We start from the raw sequence: 18,318 nt of genomic DNA on the forward strand, positions 1-18,318 counted from the left end.
ACACAAACAGCCCGGAGTAATCCTGCTGTAAATACTTAATAGCCTGGCACCAAAAGGACCACCATTTAACACAGCAAACACCCAGAAAAGCAAAGCAACCATTCTTCCGCCAAACCAAGAGAAGAGGGCATCTGCGCTAAACAGCTTCTCTCATCTAAGGTGAGGGGAAGCAGCCTGTGCTGTCCACTTCTCCCTCTCGACTAAACACTGCAGCAGCCCTTTATTTCTTCTTTCCACCAAGCTGCAGTTTGATTGGCCGAGCGTGGAGCCAATCACCAGGGAGGAGACCTGGGGTGCATTTGCTCCAGCCACTCCGAATTTACGTCAGGGCCAGGGATTTGCATGTAGAACAAGCCCCAGCTGTCTGCAATGAGTGGCACTCATAACACGCACACACTCTATACATCGTACTATAGGTGTGTCTACATATCTTTGTCTGTTTGAAGCCCCTCCCACTCTTATTAGCACGTTTACTGTCACCACAGGTGCTCTTTGTAACATGGCTGCCACTCTCTCGGGCACGGGCAGTAGCTGTATTGGCACCCATCAAAATTTCAGAACTAATTTTCCAGTTGACCATCAATCACACACTTGCATACACACAGTATGTTTTAATTCTAAATGTCGGGCTTTTAGAAAGTAACTGTTTACTGTATAAACGGCACAGCAACTGAGATAAGGAACATTACCTAACAAGGGTGATTTATTTTGAAGTGGTCTTGTTTTTTTTTTTATGACATTTGACTTGAGGAGTGCCACTGAGACAGTGGCCTGTTAAAGGTGGCAAAAACAACTCCTGAAACTTTCTGCTCTGCTCTACTCTTCCTTCATTACCATGAGGCTGCTTCAGGCAGAGGAAGATTCATGGTGATGCAAAACAGACTTGCATCATCAGTTCTTTAAAATAGATCTGCCTTAGCAGACTCTACCCCCCATGTTTTGGACTAGTTAGTTGCATCTTGATAGGCGACTGATTAAAGGCCCAATGCCACCGGTAGTGTTGCAAGTTGTAATAGATTGTGCACTTGCATGGTCTTACAGGACAGAAATTAAATTTAAATTAAAGTTCATTTCTAGTTATTTTTCCCCAAGGTCTTTTCAAGTCCCGATTTTTTTTTTATTTGTAGTTTGTCAAACTACCAGTAATGTTCATAGTTCTCATACATTTAATTATTTTTTTTTTATTCTTTACACTTGGTGGAACTGGTTGTATAATCTCTAAGTACTTAAAGCTATTCAATGCAAAGACACAGCAAAGCTTTTCAGGTAACAGTAAAATGTTGTCCCTTCTTATTTCACCAGATAAATTTCTAAAAAGTGAAGCTGACTGGTCAGATGGGGAGTGTGGGTGGTTCTGTTGGCAGGTTCTCATTCATGAACATATGTTAATGATCAACCTTCTGTAAAGAATACACATTTAATATCTATCTTACTTTTCTTAATGATGAAATGGAAATCTCTCCGCTGAAATCAATGGTGGGTTAAGAAGCAGAGATGAAGTCAGTGTGCTGAAAGGATGCTGGCATTTAACACAACGTCATAAGCAAAATTTAATTTAAACAAGTCAGGCATAAAGGTCCTTTTTCACTATGAATCATCTTTGCAAATAACTTTCAACTTTTAATTGATTTCCTCATAGATGCTTTAAGTGTCAGCAGTATTACAATCTTTAGAAATAAACTTAATTCTGTCTGACAGACTACACACATGAGGTCCTAAGAGTGAAATGCTATGAATGACACATCAGATACATTATATTTTAGGATTAACTTTGAAATAAAGAGCTATTAGCTTTGAGCTTTTTAAAAGCCAGACATGGCTTTTAATTAAAGGTCAAGTTAAATGTCAAAAGCCTATAAAAATAAAAGCATGCCGAATGATTAGTGTGTGTCATTATCCACTTCACTGATACTTTTTTTTGGAAGTTATTACAAAGTGTAATGAGGGCAAGTGTTGAGAAAAACGATACTCTCTGATACCTTATACTATCTCCCCTTCATCTTCTGAGTTAAAAGCTCAATTTTTATCTCAGTTTTTTCTTTTTTTTTTTTTTTTTTTAAGGAAAGCCCCTCCAGGTTTAGTTAAAAGTCCATATTGTCAGCACATAAATGTTTCTCAGATTCAACCTAATGCGTTTGCCTTCTTCATTTTCAGTACAACAGCAACCACCGTGACTTAAATGCTAAAGCTGCATGGGAGATGGGGTACACAGGAAGAGGTGTGGTTGTGTCCATCTTAGATGATGGAATAGAGAAGGGCCATCCTGACCTGATGCAGAACTATGTGAGTATAACTGCTCAATGACCTAAAACAATATTTTTTAATTGGGAGGCTTTTGAACAGAAAAAAAACAATAATAATTTGGGATATTTGTAGATATTTTGAAAAACTTCCCCAGGTAAAATGAATAAATCACCAAAAGTTTCTACAGCCATCACTAACTGTTTGACTGTTTTCTTAAGGATCCGGATGCCAGCTACGATGTGAATGATGGGGACCCGGATCCTCAGCCTCGATACACACAGCTTAATGACAACAGGTAGAGGTTTAAGCAGATACCAGTTTAATCTTTTGTTTTTGTCCTTCCTGTGACCAAGCCCTCTTGTTTCTGTAAATGTTGCCCCTGTGAGGTATGTGTTAAATCAAACTGTACTTGTTCAATTTTCTCAAACCTCTTTATTGTCTGATAATTGTTAACTAAAATATGAAAAGCATTTGGCTCCTATTCACTGACGAGTAAATTAAAGGCCTGCTGTTTCTTTCATTCTTTTATTCAGAGCTTTGGATTTAATTTGGCTTCCTGAAGCACATAAGTGCCACCAAGACAATTTCTATAGTTTGAGTACATCTAAACTAGGATTAAGGTATTGTGTGAAGAAAACAGCTTTTTATTGCAATGGCATCTCCAGATGGCATTAGTGGTTGTTTACCACCACTGTGATGTCTTGCAGAGAATGAGATTGAATTAAGTTCATCAGCATTAATGAAACGGCAAATCTCTTGGCTCAGAAAGACCCCTGCTCGTCTTCCTTTATCCTCACTGCCTGCCTCACTCCTCATTTTAATTTCTGATTTGCAGTAATCTGCTGTTTGTGGGCTGCTGGCCTAAGAAGCTTTTTTAACTTGGGGCTCAGGGTGATTACTAATGACAGGCAGAGAAGATGAGAGTTGGGCAAACTCAGTGTCTCCAACTAAAACACAGGCATGGGATTGGGACTGTGATTAGGGAGGCTGTAGGTTTACCTTTAAAGCTACAGAATGATCCCAACATACTGCAGCTATGTTAATGGTTCATCTGGCAGTGGGTAAAGATGATTGTAGAATGTCTGTATTCATACTCTAAATAGGTTTTCTGTTTATAGAAGAACTGCACACAGCTGAGAGTGCAAGTCTTAAGAGGGAAATAGTGCACCCAGCAGACCTTCGCTTCTCCATGGTGTGCCAAGCCCCAGAGAATCCCCCCAGTTAACAAAATCTGAAATGGTGGAATTTCTTGTTAGAAAATGTGGGTGAAAATCCCTCAGGTGCAGCTCCACATTTCCTAAATATATGCCAAAGCAGACTTAAGAACCTCTAGCGGTTCATTGTGGCCCAGAGCCCAGCTAATTCCCCTCTTATTGGAGGCTTCCTGCCTTTTGGAAGCACCTCTCTGCAGCCCCTATACTGATCAGCTCTTATCTTGTGCCACCCAGCCCTCTGTGTCTGTCTTGTACCTGGATTAATTGAGTGGTGGAATATTTGCATGTGTGTGTGTGTGCTTGATTGTCTGTTATCCTCCCTTTAGAGTGGGGCTGGGGCAGATACATGTGTAAACAAGCTCTGGGAGGGCATGAAATGGCGAAAGGTTGTGCGAGACTGTAACCGTCTGTTCTGTGTTTGAAAGCCCAACTCTGTTCACCTCTATAAAGCTGTCTTTATTCCCCAGCATATGGGCAGCAGTGAGGACCATTCACCCTCATGTTTATCTAAAGCAAAATGTGATCCAGATCTAGATGTTTCTCTTTCCAGGGTTTTCTCTGACTCCTATCAGGATACTTTCCAAATATGCATTTTCTGGACCAAACTGTGGATAAAAGTGTGCCAATTTAGCCATGCTTATTTCCTCCCGATTAATCCAGGGTTAGCTAACGTAATTTGAACTATGACTATCACAGTCATTTTTATTCATCATTTACAATAATCATATAAAATTTTTATTTTTAAAAAAGGAGTAATAAAATGAACAGTACGAAGGACGGTCTAGACTGTCGATTCATCTGAATTCTGAAATATCCAACACAGCAGTTAATAAAAGGACCTATTTATCAGAACTGCAAGCAGCTAGATGGTAATGTCTGACTTTACCAGAGTGTACATAGATTTCTCTTTAGACATTTACTCTCTGCTGTGCTCTATAAACATCACCAGAGCTTTTGTTCTGTAGGCCAGCTCATTAGTTAACTGACAGAACCATAAACAGATTCAAGTGCGAGCAGAGCGAAGCAGTTCAGATTTACCTTTAAAGGTTCAGTGAAGCCACGAGAATAATGAACTGCAAATGCCACTTATCAGCAGCCGGGAGAAATGTATTTATTAATTTTTTTTTCATTTGTTATGTAATTAAGCTTAGACAAGATTTAAAGGGCAAAAGATGAATGCCAGATGTTACATACAAGACAGAACACGAAGGAGGACTAGGATTTCGAAGATAAACACAAATATGATGTTGAACAAATGTTTCACAATATAACATGGCAATATCAAACCTATTCCACAGGGATCATGCTTTCTCTGGGGTTAATGGAAAACTTTATCTTTCAAGAATAGTGTTATTAAGAGCACTAATAATTTGATAATTATTGAAAAATGCAGTGTTGTTTTTTCTTTTTGTTTCTCTTTTTGTTTGTCTCAGGCAGTCATTTGTTGCATCAGAGACAAATTTAAGGTTTAACCAATTTCTTATAGATGGTACACCCTAGGGGATTATTGTTTACTTGGGCAGCAACGGAAAACAAAGCTTTATCAGTAAAAAAAAATGCTTTAGTGGCATTTGCATTCTCATATTTTATGACATTGCTGCTGTGCCTCTTCCTGTCTTTGCTATGTTTCCACACACTCTAAATGTATGACACCAACATGTCTCCTTAGTGTGTCCTCAGAGAGAATATTTAGGTTTTGTACAATGTTGATGGTTCTGCCATCTCTGATTCTGAATACGGATCACGTTATTGGCCTCGAGCTCACAGCCAACCATAGTTATTGTAACTTGAGTTACTCTGCCATGGGGTTTGTTCTTGCTGTTGTCTGAACAAGATTGCTTTCTGCTCACTGCAATTTCCTGTAATTGCCATTATGTATGATGCAAGAAACCTGAGTAATTGTACAATTTATAAGAAACAAAAGGTGTTTTGAATGTTTTATTAATTTTTTTCACCAGTTTCTTTTGCCACGAACCAATGGACATTCTGCAAAGAATAAGTTGCATCAGGAAACCTAAACCCTGTTTTTCATGCTGTGACATTTGTCATAATTGTGCAAAAGTAAAAATGATGCTGTGAGGAAATAAGGTCTGTGACTTCAGTAAAAGGCTCTGAATCGTGCTGATACCTGTGTTGGAGGCATCCACAATAATTTTCTCTTGCATCATTGAAGTTTGTTTTTTTCTCCTTAAAGCTCATTTAATGACTGCTGGGACATTCTTCACACTGCAGTTGTGCACGTCTAGACATGAATATTTTAGAAAGTTTTCATAATTATAGAGATAAAAAATCGGGTGACTTAACAGCTCCTCCTTCAGTGTTATTTTATTTGGTTAAAAATGGTCATTTTCAACAATTATACTTGTCAACAGCGCATGTTGACTAGTGTATTTTTAAAAGTGGGTGTAGTTGGGGAGAGTCTTTACAATTCATCAGGCAGATTTACAGCAGTGATAATTAATCTGTGGTACTTTCTATCAACTGATTCAAATGCTGCTGCACTTCTTTTGACAAACAGCTTTGTTCGTGCAGACAATGTGTTTCTGTATTTCCTTTGACATCCGGATCTGCTGTGCTGTTCTGTCGCCTCCTTAATATCCTTTCCCAGCACTGAACCAGAAGTTCAATCCAGGTTTGATTTCATGATGTCATTTTTGTCAGGACCTCAGAACAGTGGAAATCAGGAACAGTCAGCAAGTCTGCATTCATGACTTAAGTCACGTCTTGCTCAATGTCAGAGGGCGTTTTTCGCCATAAGTTGAATAGACATGATTTTCTCATCCTGTTGATGGGTATTGCGTGTTATGTTTTGGGATTTTTTTTTACCATATCCTTCATTATAGCTTGTTAACAAATAATAATAAAAACCTGGTCCTTGCTTGTTGGGATTTCACAGTTGTGTTCTAGTTTTAAAGGTTCTTTTCTAATTGATAAGATAAAAAATGGTTTATATTTGAACCTTTTTAAGTCTTTCTCCTAAAATTAGGGTCTCATCCATGAGCCTGCTGATCACTGTGTATGAAAGTGATGTGAATTGTATGCCATAGTCTTCAGGCTGAACACCCACATGAGCTTTTGGACTGATTTGTTAGCCAGCAAATCTCCACCACCACCAACATTAAATGCTATGTGAAGAATATTTCACCCTTGCTTGTCCATAGACTAGCAAAATCAGTGTCAAAGTGCATTTCTGGTTGCTCAGGGTGATTCAGCACATTACTTAAAACACTTTGTGTGTATTGTAAAATCTTAACTTTTCAATTCATGTGAAACAGTTCCGTGTGAAATTAATGTTGGGAAACGAAAAGGGAAAAAATGCTGATACCATAATGAAACTCATTAAACCAGAGAGTCCTGTAAGCCAGGCTGAATGTGTTTAGGGGCAGGCGGCTTTCAAAAAAGAAATTTAAGAAAGTTTTATGAACTCCTCACATTTTTACTGGCCTGAAACAGTGAGTCAGAGCAGATATCGTTTTGCATTTATTTTGTCCCTCCCACGATAATTACTCCCTAAAGCCTGATAATGCATGTAGTTCTTGCATAATTGGGTTTACCTCAGTAAGAGCATCCATGTATTTCATAAGTTAGTCTGCAGTGTGAATGAATGTCATTAGTTTATCAAGCAGTATTGGAAAAGAACCAGCTGACCGTGGAAGGATATGCCTTAGCATGCCTGGCATTTCATCGCAGCCACCTGGGCTTCTCCTTATCATCTGTATCACAAACATGGATTCATGTAAACATAATGCTCCAATGTCAGCAGACTGAAACATCCAGGAATGTTGTGATACAGTTCACCGGAAAATCACCCGGATGACATTAGTGCGAGAGAGCATGTCGGCTTTGGTGTGTAAGTCATTGCTTCTTTTATCCAGCAGCAAGTCTCCTCTCTGTATGTTGCTGCCAGGCCTCGTCGCTCTCTAAACAAAATCCAGCAAGACATTGTAGGCGCAGCAATGGTGTTGACTGTGGTATTTACATTAGCCTTTGCCTTCTTGGCTTATCATGGTGTGTTGAGAGTTCTGGAAAATGACTGAATTACATTCTGTCATCATGCCAGTGTCGTTAATGAAACAAAAAGTCTTAAATTATTTTAAATATAAGCTTCACTTGTGTTTTGCCTCCTGTTATCACTGACCTGTCTTAAAATGCAAGTCAGGCAACAGGGTCCAGTCTTAACTAGTGAGTAGAAACTGTGCTTTTGGTAGGCTACAAAGTAGGCACACATTAGAGCTGACATAAAATGCAGTACATTTTATCAGTGACTGCAAAAACTAGTGTTTTGATCATTTGGTTTTGGCTAACATGTTTCCCTCAGTAGTTAACAAGTTGCCCAGCATCCAGCATTGTTATCCATGCATGGCTGCTGTCCAATGGGATTGCACTATGGTTTGAAGGGCTTCAAGGGTGCATGCATATCCATCTGGCAGGCACCTGACTGGAATGTGATCATCAGCTCCTGTGAAGCCCTTTTTTTCTCTCTCTCTCTCTTTAGATTTCTACACTTTGGTGCCTGAAGCTAGATTTCACTACAGATATTCATACTTAATGAAAATGGCTAATCTAATTCACAGGTTTCTCTCATGTGTTATGTCTGGCTTTTAATTCTTTTTTTACACTTGACTACATGACAGGTGTTCGGGCTTCCAGCTTTACTAATGCTGCACTGCTGGAGATAATGCACAATAGATTGTGTGCATTAATACATTTGTTTGTTTAAAGCAATCAGAGCAAACAAGCTGTATCTATTGGTTTATTTTCTCTCAGCCTGCAGCTCAAAAACTGCACAGTGGAACAAATTATTTCACATTCAACTTCTTTTAGACACGTATTTCAAGTGTGGTTGAATATACAGCATGGAGCTATATCAGTATGTGAATGACACAAGAATAAATGGGTTTCTTTTTCACTTTCTCATTTTGTCTTCTCTCCAGGCATGGAACACGATGTGCAGGAGAAGTGGCAGCAGTGGCTAATAATGGGATCTGTGGAGTTGGTGTGGCTTACAATGCAAAGATTGGAGGTACGGTGTATATGAATAAATTGATATCACTGAAGTAAATGTTAGTTCTTTGGGGGGATTTCACTGCCAGAGCAGGTGAAATACTGGCCCTGCAGCACTAGTGTTATTTTCGGTGTATGTCTCGGGCACAGCATGCCACTAAATCTTTTTAAGCATTACAACAGTCGTGTGGAATTGCCAGTGTGCTGTAAGTGTATTGGTTCTGCATGAAGTAACAGCTTTGAGGTATACTGTAGTTGCTAAAACGACACAGTGCTTTAGCTCTGATTGAATCTGTGTTAATTTACTGTCACACTCACAGTTTTCAGAAATGTTCAACAGAAATAGCTTGTGTAACTCATTTCACATTCTCTGCTTTATCAACTCTGTAGACAAACATTTTAAATACCTTTCAGCACAAAACCAACACCAGCAACACCCACATAAATTATAAGTTGGACCAACACATATTTGGCATTGCTTCAGCAAAAATTCAGCACCACAGGCTTTGTAAGGACTGGGCTTGTAGCAGAGTTCAGTTGTTAGATTGCTTCGAATTGCACATGCACCTAATAAACTACCATAACAATATATGCAAAGACATCTGTCTATTGGTGGCGTCTCAGAACAAGTCAGTGATAGAAATACAATAGCTGCTGTACTGCAAGTATAAACATCTCTTTGGTTGTAGGCAAAACACCTGCTGCAAAATCATTATTTATTTGACAACACAGACGAGATGAAGTCAAATCATCCTAATGCACATTGGGAGCTTGTTATTGCCACCCTGTCACAATGCAGTGCCTGCTGTTTGGAAGTGATAGAATTCTGACTTCAACAAGCCCTGTATGTAAAACATACTGAACAGTCAGTCTAACCAGTAAGATTCTTTCTCCCAGTATGTGAAACACCAGTAAAAAACAATAAAATGTTTCTGCTTTCTGTTAGCTTTTACCTGATCCAATTTTTCAGATGTACCGTCCCTTCCCAAAGCTAAATGTGTGTTGTGGGTAAAGTTGAAATGGGCTAGAAAACAAAAGAATAAGAATCAGCAGCTCGTTCAATAATTCATTCATTCATTTTAATCAGTAAAGAGCAGATAACAGCTTCTCAGATGAGTTTATTTATTTTTATTGTAATTAAAATATATAATTTAAAAGAGTTGTTAATGACCATATTTGACTGTTTTCTAGACCAGAATACCCATAAAATAAAGAGCTAATCAATTATGGTGATTGATTATTGAATTTTTATATGCAAACTTGTGTACTTTCTCAATAGCTTGCTGTTTGCATCTGATGTACTGCCATGTTACGCTGCCGTTCTCAGTGAACGTAGTTCTCTCAACGAATAAATATTCTCATTAAATTGGACATTGATTTGAATTGAAACTCTCACTGTGGCTGTTTGGGTCTGATTGTCACCATAAAAGAACTGTTAGGTGAATTTTATCATCATCATCATCTGTTTAGAACAAATACCAACCTTTGAGTCAGCAAATATTAGCCTGCTGTCAGAAGCACACAGCAGAATGAGAATTTATGAGAAGACACAAAAGCCTTAAGCATGTCACAATATTGTAAAAAATTAATTTGTCCTAAAAAGGCTTTTGTATGGTGATGGGTTGTGTTGCTGCAGCCTACAGGGAAGGAACAGATTTTAGAGGATCAGTTCCCATTCTTTAAAAGAAGATTTAGTAGCTCTCTGATAAATTTTTAAAAAAGTAATATTATGAACAGTTTGGATTTTTTTCATCATGTTTTTATATCACTTTATTTTCTGTTAGAGAGAACCACGTTTATTCCTGTTGTTCCGCTACCAGCCCATTGCACTTGTGTGTTTGCATCAGTGATTATTTCCTGTTTATTTCCTGTACTGAGCATGTGCTGGTCTTCTGACTCCAGGATGTAGCAAAATGTGTTGTTTAGATGCTCTTTATCCAGCTCACTCTCTTTTCCCTTCTGTTTATCTTCCTGAGCCCTCTGCCTGTTTTTTTTAACGTGATAAAGATTAATCCTCTTTCCAGATAAAAAGTATACTAAATGACACAAGTGTCATTATGAAGTTACATAAATGGATCTGACTGATATTGCATTATAAAATATAGAAAACGTCCTTTTATTCTTGGTGAATCTTTTTCTCCATCTTAGTATATGGTGAAGCAACTTGCCAGTTAGTCTCTGAACACCAAACAGATGCATACACAGCATGGAAATACTAGAGTCCAGACTTTCTAAGTCTTAAAGAATCTCTGAACAGCTTGATGTTCAGACAGAAACGCTAATGATCATTTTGAAGTGGCAGGCCAGATTTATTATTATAAGTGTTGCTATTAAGCTGGTTGATTCATGCCAGTGTGTCATTTAGATAAAAATGAACATTTAAAAAAATGAAAGAAACTCATTTGTTCAGAGCTGCTATCCTTCAAACTGCCCCATTCAACTCACTGCTGTCCTTTTTAACCAACCACTGATTCATATTTAAAGGAGTAATTTAATGTAATGTGAAACAGGTTTATTGGCTTTCATGAATGCAGTTGGATGAGATGCTACTTTCATGTCTGCTCGCTAAACACGAAGACACGACTTCATAGCAAACCGCTAGTTATGGTTACACCTTGTTTCGTTTTGTGTGGCTTGCATGGAAAAAGTTTTGATTGGTTAGCTTTCGAAGTGTTGGTTGACAGATTTTGACACCTTTAGTGGGAACCAAGCTGGTGCTTTTTTACTGCTTCTGGTCTTTGTGCTAAACTAACCTAATTTCTTGACTCCAAGGCCTTAGAACAGCAACTATAACTATAATTGCCAAATAGCTTCATACCAAGTATATTTTCCACAAACATGATATTTATGTTCCAACCTTTGTTTAAAATGAATAAAATTACTTGTCAGAGGGTCATCTGAACTCTAATCGTTTCACTTTTTGTTAGACTTCTTAAATTTCTTGAAAATTAATGCACTTTAAATCTTAGTTTCTGGCGTTTGTGAAAATTGTTATTTAGAAACAGGGATCATACTTCCTCTTACTGAAGTACACGTTACCATGGAAACACCGCTCAGTGCCTTCTCGATGCTTTTTGGGAACTTCTAAGAGCCTGTGTTTGGTTACTTTACCTTATATGAAGCAGTGTGGAATAACCTGACTTGCTATGCATAGTTTGTGTTTAAAGTGTCTTTTGATTTATTTATTTTATTTTATTATTTTTATTTTTGTCCCTGAATACTACCTCCGTGAAGGAAAACTACTGAGTCCAAGTTCTGAGCTTGTGGCAGCAATAATTGATCGAGAAAAGCAACCTACTCTGTTGTACAGTTGTTTGTTTAATCTCAGGCATAGCGCTTGTCTATCACTTTTAATTCACCTTAAAAGTGAGCTTTAGTTGAATTCTGCCACTAAACATTTGTTCTGAGTTGGTTGCATCTCTAAAAAGAGCAAGTCTGATCCAGTTTACACTCAGCGATCTGCACAAATTCATCTAGAGGAAGTCAACAAATGTTTTCTTTCATCTCTAGATGAATGTTTAATCTCAGAGGTCTACTTCACACTTTAGGAAATGGTTTACCCACAGTGCAACTGATCTAATTTATTTTTAATTCTTTTTTTTTTCCCAACCAGCCAAAGCTCAGAATAAAATCAATATAGACACAATTTGATTTACAAGGTTGGTTCATAATAATGTCACATCGGATGCGCAGAAAAAGAACGCCAGCAGGCTTCCCTGCACCACTGAGCAAGCTTTACAAATACACATGAACATTACAGCAGCACAGAACTGAGAACAACCTTGTAGATATGCAAACGAAATACCACAGTGCAATGTTTTGCCACCACACTTTCCCGTGGTAGAACATCAGACCTGCAACACCATGACATGCTGAACTAACAACCAAAATGAAAAGGTTCTGTAAGATTGTTATTTAAAAAACATCATGATAAATCTAAACTTCTATCTAAATTTTTCAAGTGCTGACAGTTTGGTGTGAAGTTCAGGTGTGTCATGCCAAGAGTGGGTAGTGAAAAGATGACAAAGCGAGTTATGGAAGTCAGATAAACCCACCTGCCCCTCTTTGGAACCCATAAATAAAAGATAAAAAGCTTCTCACAGCTTTTTTTTTATTTATTTTTTTCCCATGGTTTGATCCATGTCTTGCAACCAAAATATAAAAGATAAAATTGCTGGTGTTTGTCTTAAAGGATAGCCTGGTTTAGATTTCAGAAGTGCTGCTGTCCTCTCTTCTAAGACTGAAAAAACTGAAAGATGAAAAAGTATTTGCTGAGCTGATTGCGTCATCCTTACTTACGGTTATTGTTTGAGTAGTCGCGTAGTTCCAAACGATTAAGTTTTTCTTAAAACAAAAATCACTTATCTTAACTTTGTTATAAAAGGTTTTTTGTATAAATTATCTGCTCTTTTACCTACAACCCTTTGTTTCAGTCTTCAGTGTGAATGATTAGTTTTTAACTTTTTTTTTTTTACCACTTTAGCTTTTGTACGTGTAAGGTATTTAAAAAAAAATCTACATTTAATATATAACATGCAGTTGAATTGCTTTGAAAACACACACACAAAAAAAAATAAAAATAAATAAGTTTATGTGTATTTGGAAATGCGTCTGCAGGTGTGCGTATGCTGGACGGTGAGGTGACCGACATGGTCGAGGCTCAGTCTCTCAGTCTGAATCCCCAGCATATTGATATCTACAGTGCAAGTTGGGGCCCAGAGGATGATGGTAAAACCGTCGATGGACCTGCTAAACTTGCTAAAGAAGCATTTCTACGTGGAGTCAAAGAGGTGAGTGTTTTAATTGTATAATTGTTTGTGTGAGACAGATTTATTTATTCCCTCTGTGTTTCTTTCTTTTGGCAATAAGTAATTTAGCTGTTCAGGCTTGAGATGACACAAATAGGAAGAACAAAGCAGGTTTTGAACCTGACAATTATGAATGGAAGGAATGTCCTCTACAAACCACCAGGGAGGAAAATCTTGGATAATGAATAGAAGCAGCACTGATGGAAATTATTATTTTTTTTCTATTTTAGATAAGCTGAAGGGCACTTTTTCATCCCATCTTTTATTTTGCAGATTTTTCAGTTAGTCACCATGTGGCTTCTTTTAGTGTGAATTAAGTGCTTTTTACTTCTCAAAATCGAGGTTGTCTCTCTAAATTACTAAGTTAGCTGAGCTTTACTTGATGTGCATTTCTAATCAAAAGTTTTCAAACACATGCTTATATGTGCATATGCAAAAACACTAAGAGATGTAAGGAGATTAATTTAGATTCTGTCAGCGTACAACAAAAAGATGATGTGAATATTAAACACAAAAGACAGCACATTGTTGTACATTATGTCAACAGTTCTGTTGCTGGAATTGGCATTTGTTTTTATGCATTTGGGAATACGTCAAACATAAGAAATGACTGAGTCAGCAGATTAATAATCATACAGATCCCACCACAACTTCTACAACCTCTTTCTATGGGGGTAATAAAAACAAAAACCCACACACTCCATTTGCTTTTGTTGTACAGCGGTAGGATTCAAGGCATGTGCCATAAAGCTGATTGGAAACGCTGACACTGACTACTAAGATAATTGGCACACTGACAGCGCTGTCAGATGGCGGTGTGGGTGGTGCATAGCTGGAATTGATCAGTGCAGGGAAGGACGGTGCCACTCAATACAATAAAGCAGCTCTTAGATGAAAATTATTGCACTTCAAAGGCTGAGAGGTTGAATGATTTATTACAATGAGCTGTTGTCATTTTGAGCCTTTTTGTATTGCATTGCTGTCATGCGATATTTAGCTCTTTGCAATTTACTGAGTGACCACCCTGGCCTCTGTGATGTATGCTGGGTTTTAATGGGTCCTTTCTGAAAGGGGCCTTGAAATGAATTTGCCCTCCTATAATTGGGATTCCTATGTGAGATTGAATGAGATTTTGTTCTTGTCTCTGTAGAGGTGGTTTGTGGAATAATTGCATGACAGAATGTGTGGTTGTTTTTTTTTTTGTTTTTGTTTTTTTTTTTTTTTTTTTTTTTTTAGTTTTTCGGGTCTAAATGTATGGTATTCTCTCCAGGGTCGTGGTGGTTTGGGATCCATCTTTGTGTGGGCTTCTGGGAATGGAGGAAGGGAGAAGGACAGCTGTAACTGTGACGGCTACACCAACAGCATCTACACCCTGTCCATCAGCAGCTCTACACAGAATGGCAATGTCCCCTGGTACAGCGAGGCTTGCTCCTCCACCCTCGCCACCACTTACAGCTCGGGGAACCTCAACGAAAAGCAGATAGTGAGTCTTCTTTGTTCACCTTCCTGTGTTCCCCCCACAAGAACGGTTTCATTTATGGCAAATGATTTATGTGCAAATTCCATTTCAATTTTGTGCAAATTACATTTTTTTTCCCCCATAGCAACATGGTAAATTAAAAAAGAAAAAAAATCCCCAAACCCTGGATGGATTCTTTAAATGTCCAAAATCCAAAGATAACGCTTACTTTCCGGAGGAGCAGAACTGTCAGAAAAAAATAAAAATTCTAGAAACAGAATACAAAAAATCTGTTTGTTTTACTGGATAACTTGAAGGACGTAAGCTGTCATCTGATCAAGGCCATTGTGGTGGGTTTGACCAGGCAGAAAGGTTAAACGCTCCAATTTAAGGGAGATTGGACCTCTCAGCTCTTTGGAAATTCTTTGCCACGATGCTGGATAGGAGAGTCCATTCACTGGCTGAACCTCAGTCATTTTACAACTGTGAATTTATTCAGTGGTTGAATAAAAAGAAAGTGGTTTTGTCAGCTGCAGTGTGCCATGACCTCCAGCAGACACTCAAACAATTCACAGATGAATGTGAAATAGCCATGTAGCTGAGTCTGAGGTCATGATTTTAAACCAAGTCATTGGCACTCTCAAAATCTTGCTCATTGCTGATAGGTGAATGGAGCCGGAGATTGACTGGCAGAGTTGTACCACATCTGTAGAGATGTGGATGCTGCACCAGTCTGTGACAAAGAGAGAGCTTAGCCTGAACTAAACCCTGTTGATTTACTGGTCAGTCGACTGTAACTGTCGTATACTAAAAAGTTGTGGGTAGTGACTGAAAGAATTAGATTGCAGAAACCAGTAGGTAAAATGATCGTCCTCTGACATGTATTTAAGGTGGGATTGTTTTTGCTGTATTGGTCGTTGGGTGAGTGAATTTTGAATTTTCCTTAATTTTTCTTTGTGTTTGTAACATCCATCCATCCATCCATTTTCTGCTGCTTATCCGGAGTCGGGTCGCGGGGGCAGCTGCCTATGCAGGGAAACCCAGACTTTCCTCACCCCGGCCACATTCACCACCTCATCCGGAGGGATCCCGAGACGTTCACAGGCCAGCCGAGAGATGTAGTCCGTCCAGTGTGTCCTAGGTGTTCCCCGGGGCCTCTTTTCGGTGGGACGTGCCCGGAACACCTCACCAGGGAGGCGTCCAGGAGGCATCCTAACCAGATGCCCGAGCCACCTCATCTGGCTCCTCTCGATGTGGAGGAGCAGCGGCTCTACTCTGAGCCCCTCCCTGATCACCGAGCTTCTCACCCTATCTCTAAGGGAGGGCCTGGCCGCCCTGCGGAGAAAACTCATTTCGGCCGCTTGTATTCTCGTTCTTTCGGTCACTACCCACGGCTCATGACCATAGGTGAGGGTAGAAATGTAGATCGACCGGTAAATTGAGAGCTTTGCCTTTTGGCTCAGCTCCCTCTTCACCACGACAGACCGATGCAGAGTCCACAGAGAGAGCATTCCACCCTTTTCTGGCTGAGGACCATGGTCTCGGACTTGGAGGTGCTGATTCGCATCCCAGCCGCTTCACACTCGGCTGCGAATCGCTCCAGTGAGAGCTGAAGATCATGGCCCGACGAAGCCAACAGAACTACATCATCCGCAAAGAGCAGAGACCCAATCCTGAGGCCACCGAACCGGATCCCCTCAACACCTCGGCTGCGCCTAGAAATTCTGTCCATAAAAGTTATGAACAGAATCGGTGACAGAGGGGAGCCTTGGCGGAGTCCAACCTGCACTGGAAACGATTCAGATTTACTGCCGGCAATGCGGACCAAGCTCTGACACTGGTCGTACAGGGACTGGACAGCTCTTTCAAGCGAGCCCGGCACTCCATACTCCCGGAGTACCCCTCACAGGAGTCCACGGGGAACACGGTCAAATGCCTTCTCCAAATCCACAAAACACATGTAGATTGGTTAGGCAAACTCCCATGCCCCCTCAAAGACCCTGAAGAGGGTGTAGAGCTGGTCCACTGTTCCCCGACCGGGACGAAAACCACATTGCTCCTCCTCAATCCGAGGTTCGACTATCCGACGGACCCTCCTCTCAAGCATCCCTGAATAGACCTTAAAGGGGAGACTGAGGAGTGTGATCCCCCTGTAGTTGGAGCACACCCTGCGGTCCCCCTTTTTGAAGAGGGGGACCACCACCCCAGTCTGCCAGTCCAGGGGAACTGTCCCACGATGTCCACACGATGCTGCAGAGGCGTGTCAACCAAGACAGCCCTACAGCATCCAGAGCCTTAAGGAACTCTGGGCGGACCTCATCCACCCCCGGATCCTTGCCACAGAGAAGCTTTTTAACCACCTCAGCGACCTCAGCCCCAGAGATAGGAGAGCCAGCACCAGCTACCCCAGACTCTGCTTCCTCATCAGAAGACATGTTGGTGGAATTGAGAAGGTCTTCGAAGTATTCCCTCCACCGCCTCACAACTTCCCGAGTCGAGGTCAGCAGCCCCCCATCCCCACTGTACACAGTGTTGACGGAGCACTGCTTTCCCCTCCTGAGCCGCCGGATGGTGGACCAGAATCTCCTCAAAGCCGTCCGGAAGTCATTCTCCATAGCCTCTCCAAACTCTTCCCATGCCGGATTTTTTGCCTTCGCGACCGCCAAAGCTGCGCCCGCCGATACCCATCAGCTGCCTCTGGAGTCCCACAGGCCAAAAAGGCCCGATAGGACTCCTTCATCTTGACGGCATCCCTTACTGCCGGTGTCCACCAATGAGTTCGGGGGTTGTCGCCACAACAGGCACCGATGACCTTACGGCCACTGCTGCGGCTGGCCGCCTCGACAATAGAGGCACGGAACACAGCCCATTCGTACTCAATGTTCCCCGCCTCACCCGGGACATGGTTGAAGCTCTGCCGGAGATGGGAGTTGAAACTCTTTCTGACAGGGGACTCTGCCAAACGTTCCCAGCAGACCCTCACAACACGCTTGGGTCTGCCAGGCCTGACCGGCATCCTCCCCCACCATCTGAGCCAACTCACAACCAGGTGGTGATCAGTTGACAGCTCCGCCCCTCTCTTCACCAATTTGTAACATATCCAACAATTATACTTTTCTGAGTTTTGACAGATTGTACAGATGTTTGCAGACATGAACAATCTCACACTTCCCTGCAGCTTTTCTTGTATACCAAACTTGTCACTTGTGCATCATGCACAATTTTACAAAAATCAGAAGGCGCATATTACACTGAAATGACTGCTGGCATGACAATTCTTGTAGTGTCAGTTTTGTCACTACAATTTGCGAGGGGAAAAAATGATGACCATAATCCAAACATTCACAAAAGTCTTGGCAACTCAATGACAAGGCTCAGTCACTGCTCCTCTATATTATAAGGAAACATTTGAAGCAGTACAACTAGCAGTTACCTCCTGTACGTTTCCCACTTGAAATGGGTAAAGATATTAGCTGGTTAATTGATCTAAATTGAAGCAAACTTCTTCAGTATTTTAAGTTAATTCAGTCTTATTCACACTGTATAGTTTCTTCAATTCTCCTTTCCTTTTAATGCAACTTTTGGATGA

The 18,318-nt window shown here is 40.3% G+C and overlaps 1 protein-coding gene across 5 annotated transcripts in view; it reads left to right on the top strand.

Annotated features, from left to right (window-relative positions):
- furina (furin (paired basic amino acid cleaving enzyme) a) overlaps nt 1–18,318 on the top strand; it is a 74,354-nt gene that overhangs the window by 42,355 nt on the left and 13,681 nt on the right. For all 5 annotated transcript variants that reach the window (XM_041991393.1, XM_041991401.1, XM_041991428.1 and 2 more), the window contains exons 5-9: nt 2,155–2,283; nt 2,463–2,539; nt 8,393–8,481; nt 13,080–13,252; nt 14,541–14,753. In XM_041991393.1, the coding sequence (XP_041847327.1) occupies nt 2,155–2,283; nt 2,463–2,539; nt 8,393–8,481; nt 13,080–13,252; nt 14,541–14,753 (681 nt within the window). The remainder of the gene's footprint in view (nt 1–2,154; nt 2,284–2,462; nt 2,540–8,392; nt 8,482–13,079; nt 13,253–14,540; nt 14,754–18,318) is intronic.

This window comes from Melanotaenia boesemani, chromosome 1, assembly GCF_017639745.1.
Source record: "Melanotaenia boesemani isolate fMelBoe1 chromosome 1, fMelBoe1.pri, whole genome shotgun sequence".
Lineage (NCBI taxonomy): Eukaryota > Metazoa > Chordata > Actinopteri > Atheriniformes > Melanotaeniidae > Melanotaenia > Melanotaenia boesemani.